The sequence below is a fragment of the Arachis hypogaea genome, chromosome 19 (assembly GCF_003086295.3).
Source record: "Arachis hypogaea cultivar Tifrunner chromosome 19, arahy.Tifrunner.gnm2.J5K5, whole genome shotgun sequence".
Classification (NCBI taxonomy): domain Eukaryota; kingdom Viridiplantae; phylum Streptophyta; class Magnoliopsida; order Fabales; family Fabaceae; genus Arachis; species Arachis hypogaea.
In genome coordinates, this window is record NC_092054.1 from 28,574,604 (window position 1) to 28,581,454 (window position 6,851).

Consider the following 6,851-nt stretch of genomic DNA (forward strand, 5'->3'; position numbering starts at 1 on the left):
TTAAAATTCTAAATATAAAATAATTATTATTTTGTTTAATAATTTATAATTAGAAACATTATTTGGTTTCCACATTATCAAACTTTCGTTAATTAATGCGACACATCACACACATGACTAGAATGAGACGCTGAATTTACTTGGCTAAGCAACCGCGTACACAGCAAACTCTAATTCTGGAGATGCCACGTGTCCCTTAAGAGTAAGTGCGTTGATTCTTCACTACACCTGGCTTATAAATAAGCATCTCCCTCCAATACCTCGAACCCCATTTCCCTCGCAACAATACACCTTTGGCACTTCACTAATTGTTACTAGAACCATTATTCCATACTCCATAGTGTGCAATTCAATTTTAACACGAAACAAAAATGGCGGATGAAGGCACAGGCACGGCCACATGCATTGACATCCTCCTTGCCATCATTCTTCCTCCACTTGGAGTCTTCCTCAAGTTTGGTTGCAAGGTAATTAAAATTTAAAATCATATATCAAAATTTTGTTCCGTATTTATGAAAGAGCAATTTTTATGAGCTAGTTGAAGACATGGTTTATGATTTCATTTGTTGGATGCAGGCGGAGTTCTGGATCTGTTTGTTGCTGACTATTTTGGGTTATTTACCTGGAATTATCTATGCTGTCTATGCTATCACCAAAAAGAATAAGTGATCACCACCATGCTTTGTAAGTAATAATTAGTTAATTACATGTGGAGAGTATTACAAATCAAATTAAAGTTTCTCGTACTCTTTCTTTTTTTTTTTTTTTTTCTTTTAATTTGTAGTATTTTGGGAGGTAAAAATTTTACATAAATTTAATATTTGAGAATAATTAGATAATAATTTAAATAAATATATTAAATTATCTGAAGATTTTCAACCATTAATTTCAGCTTTTACCATTTTGGGAACATGTCATATTGTTGAATGGTTACCGACACGAAAGTAGAAACGGTAGCATAATAAAGAAAGAGGAATGATAGTGTGACACTTAATTAGAATGAAGAATACCAATTGAGTACGTAAGTCGTTTATGCTAACATAGAATGAAAGAGGCAAAATAAATAAATAAATAAAGAACTTAGTTTTCAAGAATACAGGGCAGAAAAGAAGGGGGATTGTGCCAAAAATGACAAGAATGTGATGTATAAAGTTATCCCCAAAATTTTCTTTTCTATTATTATTATTATTAAACCGCAAGCAAAAATTGAAGGGGAGAGCCAATAGAAATGAAATCAATCAATGGAGGCGAGCCGTTGGTTTCAGTCTTATAAACAGTCAGAGGAAGGATTACGTGTAGTAAAATTTCCATGGATTATTTCATTTCTTTCGGCATCGTTAGGGGCATGTGGTTTTCAAAATATATTTTTACATTCTTATAAATTTCTGTGGTCGAAAAAAAACTAATCAATATATATATGCACAAATAGATTTTGAGTTTTTATAATTAAAGAGGATAAAATTTTGCAGCGACTTTGATTTCCTACCAGCTTCTTTTATAATTTATACGGATAAGGATATGTTTGTCTCATCTCCACTGATTTGATGTTCGTTTCTTTCTTGGGCTAATAATTGTGATTACATGATTCAATTGAGCTTTGCTTTTTTGCGGTGTTAATGTTATACTCTTTAATGAGAAAAATCTAAAACAGCCATGAGAATTACTTCAAAAGACAACGAGGTCTTTGACAAAAAAAAAATTCTAAAATTCAATTCGATTTCAGATAATTACTTCGAAAGGATAACGAGGTTCCTGTACCAAAAAAAGTTGATGTTTTTTTGGTACAGTCAGTCCTAAAAAAGAGATTTATTAGGTGTTTTTTTTAGGGACCTCCTAAAAAAGAGATTTATTAGGTATTTTTTTTAGGGACCTCGTTGTCCTTTTCACTCTATTTTAATTTTAATTTGACTAATGAAATGAATGATTTTGTTGACAGGGTGGGCCTAGGACATGCTGTCGTGTCTTTTCTTCCTTTACAACAGTTTCATATTTAGTGGGAAAAATATATATTGATTTTCCCCATTTAGTGTTTCATACTTTCATTGTAATTCCATTTTCTTATGTTTTTGATGTTCCTCTGTTATTAGTACGTGTGAGTGGAGTGTGCAGCTTTTAGTTTATAGATTTTGTACCATATGTAATCAAGAATTGAAATACAGGACTTGTACATGTATTCTGTAATAATAGCTTGATTTATTCTTATAGCTATATTCTTATTTATTGAAGCTTCTCTATCATTTTCTTTTATATATAAAATTCACCCCATAATTTTTTCCCAACCAAACATTTATAGACGTGAATATAGTTGGAACAGAAAATGAAATAACTTCATTAGAAAAATGAAAAGAGATTATTTCCATGTTTTATCTAAAGTTCTGATTAACAGAAAATATTGCACCTTGTTAAGTGCATGACAATCTTCACTGACACTAAAGTCGTATCAAATGAGATAATGTATTCCCTGACATTCGAATTCCAAAGTTCAAACCTTATCAAATCAAGACACATAAAACATAAAATTAAGTTACAAAAAGATAGTAAAGCATGGCCACCTGGTGCTCGTGGACCCAAGGATCTGGAACAGCGTAACAAATCAAAATTTCCATACTTTATTTTGTTAATTATTTCAATGATGGTTCTTGAAAGTTCTTCCACGTTAATCAGAGTCCTAAGATGTCACCATCACAATTGCACAGAATTTGTATGGGAAGAAAAAAAGAAAAGAGAAAAAAGGAGAATCATAATCATAAATACACATCACAAACAAAAATTCAGCATTAGAATAAGGATCCCTTCATAGTCTCAAGTTGAAAATCATAATACCTATATCTATACTGTTAAAATCATGAACACAAGAAAGGACCACTGGACCACATTCATGATTTGTCATCAGTCATAAAGGTAAAGATGCACTCATTTAGAAACTTTGATTCTCAGAAAATTTTATAGGCTGTCGAGAAGTCTAGGGCCATCCTTAAAATAATCGAAGCTTGCTTCAATCACGCTTTAAACTGCCATTCTCGTCGGCACATGGGACAATGAGCTTGTGATGTCTGAGAATTCACCCATTTTAGAATACAGTGCAAATGAAATGCATGATTGCATGCTCCCCACACTGCAAGAAATTGGACAGAGAACATTTTTAAGCTTCTTACAGATACATAAGCATTTATATTTACATAATCCCGCAATTTTTATCAGTCAGACAATTAACCAATACAAATCGAGTCCCATAGGAAAACAGATTTTGTCCAGAAATTATGCGACATATTTTGTCCAACACATACATAAAAATCTAAATTCAACAGAAACTGTCTCACCATATATGTAAACAAGAACAGAGCTTCACAATCATTCAAGACATTTGATCAAGGAAACATCAAAATTTGATATACTCATTATACATGTGGAACTACAAATGGTATCCTAATTTGTAAGCTACCTGCACTACAGAGAATTAAAAACTACTGAAAAATAATAGTCTCAATGATTCGTGAAAGAGAGAGATATTCGGATCCCTGTACATGCAACAACCCAAGATTACAAGGATAAATCAGCAAAGGAGGGGTTCATATATTAGTAACTGCTGGAAGTATGATTTCTGAAGCTTGCTTAGGATCCCACATTAGGATCACTACTATTCACAAAAATTCCTATAGTTAACAAATCACGAGCAAATGCTACACGCTGGATCATGATACTGCTTGAGTAGCAAGGAAGTCCCATAATTGAAAGATAATTAAAAAATTTAACTAGGACCATTCAGCACAAACATTATAACAACAAGAAGGGTGAGAATCGGACAGACCATGACATCAGCAGCTGAGTGGCCGGGAAAACAGTTAGAAAGCATAGGAGGGATTTATTTTAAATAAAGGAGGAAGTCAGTTAGCTGCTTGTTTTCATTTGTAACAGCAACTAAGAGGTGTTTGGTTTGCGTTTTCATTTTCAGTGTTTTCTGTTTTCCAAATTTTGTAAAGGAAAAACAGGAAACAGTAAAACAATAAAATCTTGTTTTCTCTTTTTTCTTCACAAAATTCTGAAAATAGAAAACTGAAATGACAATACAAACCAAACGCACCCTAGGAGTCTCGAGGCTCTAGAATTCGTCAGAGGAATGAAGGAGAGTAATCCCCTTTTGTATCTTCTAGGGTTCTTGACACATTGTCATGGCACCCCAATCCAATACACATTCCTTTTTGCATTTACATGTGGAATTGATACCAGTTCTAACAGAAATCCATCAGACTATATTGTCAGTAGCTTACTCAGTGGGCAGTCGTCGCCAGGAAGTTTACAGTCAGGACAGCATCCATCAAAGGCCATCCTACAAATGCCACAAGTTTCATCTTGAGCATCCCAAGTCCACGAAGCAACTGCATGCCATCTATATTTCACAAAAAGAGATTAAAATAATGAGGACATTTAGCACTTTAAGGTTTGCTTGATTTAGAAGGAAATAGAAAGAATAGCAGAGGCTGAGAACATGGGAAAAAAGGTTTTACATTTGCTTGGTACAACATGAATTTCAAGGTATTGAAACCTGAAACTGAAACTCAACTCAATTTCAAACCAGATCTATGATTTTCTTTCCCTCCACAGTCCACGGTGTATGGCTGTTGTCATGAAATAAGTTTCACCAAATTTTTGTATTCATAACTAATAGCAGCAACTAAAATTTAAAACCTTTCCATTCCACTTATTAAACAGAAGTTAACAACAAGTTCGTCACTGTATAAAGTAATATTCAAGATAAGAAAAAGAGAACATACTCTTTTCAGAAGATCAAGAAACCCCCAGACAGAAACCTGTGTAAAGGAAAGCAGCTTTTCTTTTCTGGAAATTCCCAAAACTAGATATGTTGACAAGAAATAGGCTCAATCTAGAAACACACAACACCATGAAGAAAAGACACAGACACTTCAAATGCAAAAGGGATTAAAACAAATTAAAAGATGAAGAATAGAAAATGGGAAACCATGAAACAAGTGACAAGAAGTACGGGATCTTGAGAAGGATACGTAATATCTTGACTTTCATCTTTGTCCCCTGAAAAGGCAAGTAGAAGACAAGGGTGCAGCTTTACAGAGGTTAGTTGAAATGGGAAGTTGAGAAGGATTTGAAATCTGAAAGGTTAAACCAAGGTTCTGAGAACCGGACCGGTCACCAAACCACTCGAGTCACTGGTTCACTAGTTTACTGATCCAACCGGTTCAACCGTGATTCAACCGAAAAAATTGTTTTAGAATAAAATAATAAATAAATTATAAATAAACATCCTAAAATATAATTATAGCCTAATATAAATCTTAAAATATCTTCCAAATTTAAAACATTACATGAAATGTCATCAACCAAATTCACATGATCTTATCAAAATACAAACTCAAAAGTTAAATAGTAAAAAGAAATATCTAAATATTAGATGCTTGTAGACAAAATAAACATTGATATTGTGGTTTTCCATTCACTACTTGCAGAGCAACATATTTCTAAGCTAAATCTGTTTTGTTTTTCCCCGTAAATTAGAAGAACCTTATGACTTACTATCGTTAAAACTAGGAGGATTAGGATTAGCAGCATCATTCGAAATAAGAGGATTGGCAGACAAATTATTATTCACAGATGCATTATTATCAGAAATTGCTTCTTGATTAATACTATCATCCATAACTGAAATCAATAAATCATTCACAAGGTAAAAAACAGCAACAACACAGCCAGAAATCAAATAATCATCCATAACACCATAACTGAAATCAATAAGGCAACACCAGACCACACTAACAACAGCTCCCAAAGGATAAATTCAATAAAAAAAAACCATTACCAACAGCACAACAGATTCAACATTAAATTAATTTAAATGCACTAAACATTCTTGAAGTTCATTTTTCTTTGTATTTAATGAGTCTAACCAGCAAAATTCTAAAAAAAATGAGTGTAATGAAAACAAAACCCGAAAAAAAGAAAACATTGGTTTAGGACTTCAGGTAATTAAAATTCAAAAAGGTAGCAGATCAGACTTCATTCAAACTTCAAAATTTAAAGGGAAAAAAAAAGCAGAATAAGCAGAAATCAATGAAAGAAGCAGAATAATTTCAACAAATCCATAACTAGCAATAATTTCAACAACACAAAATCAATGATTTGATTTCCATTCATAAAGTCACATTCAGAAATCAGTCAAATACTCAAATCACTAAACACAACATAAAAGGAATAACCGAAAAAGTGAAAAGCAGTGCCACTAACCTTCGACGGAAAGCAGAACGGCGAGTGGCGAGACCACGGCGAGCGGCGACACGACGGCGAGCTGCTCCAAGCCTCGAACAGAGAAGCCAGCGAGGATGAGGACGACGTGCCTAGCTAGGAGACAGGGCCTGGGTTCGGGACAGGGGGTAGGACGGAGCCACGGAAGCGCCGACAACCCCGGACGGCGGCGGCAGAACCTTTGAAGAAGCTAGGGTTTTTGTTTGGGGATTTTTTTCGCTTTGCTTCTGAATTTCTGATTCATTTCACGAAGAATGAGGGCGGGGGGTGTGGGGGAAGGTGTGACGCGCTGGGGAGTGGGGAGTCTGGGGACTTGGGTTTTTTTTTTAAATGCATAAAAACTCGTTTTCAAGAACCGGCCGGTTTCCAACGGTTTTCATATCAGTGATTACTGATTATTAATAGCAGACCGGATCGTTTCCATCGCAATTTTCCTTTCATCGCCAATTTCCGGTTGGACTGGTCGGGCATCGCCAGTTTCCTTTCATCGCCAATTTTCGGTTGGACTGATCCGACTGACCAGTCTAATCCGATTTTCAGAATCATAAGTGAGTAAAAATTCACATCCTAAATTTTAG

At 34.4% G+C, this 6,851-nt stretch overlaps 1 protein-coding gene and 1 long non-coding RNA gene across 2 annotated transcripts; one reads left to right on the forward strand and one right to left on the reverse strand.

The window, feature by feature from the left end:
• Positions 1-745: 745 nt before the first annotated feature.
• Positions 746-2,204, forward strand: LOC140181768 (uncharacterized). The gene is made up of 2 exons (XR_011876970.1): positions 746-1,813; positions 1,854-2,204. It is a non-coding gene; the product is annotated as an uncharacterized lncRNA (long non-coding RNA).
• Positions 2,205-2,741: 537 nt separating this feature from the next.
• On the reverse strand, positions 2,742-4,387 carry LOC112775166 (anaphase-promoting complex subunit 11). The gene is made up of 2 exons (XM_025818656.3): positions 4,269-4,387; positions 2,742-3,115 (listed from the first exon to the last, which is right to left on the reverse strand). Exons 1-2 carry the CDS (start codon positions 4,324-4,326, stop codon positions 3,000-3,002), a joined length of 174 nt encoding a protein of 57 aa, XP_025674441.1. The 5' UTR covers positions 4,327-4,387; the 3' UTR covers positions 2,742-2,999.
• Between the last annotated feature and the right edge of the window lie 2,464 nt (positions 4,388-6,851).

Excerpts from the sequence above, each read along its gene's own strand:
- LOC112775166 (XM_025818656.3), bottom strand. The coding sequence starts at position 4,326 with ATGGCCTTTGATGGATGCTGTCCTGACTGTAAACTTCCTGGCGACGAC. Across the intron at positions 3,116-4,268 it reads TGGCGACGACTGCCCACTGA|TGTGGGGAGCATGCAATCAT; the intron begins GTAAGCTACTGA and ends AATTTCTTGCAG.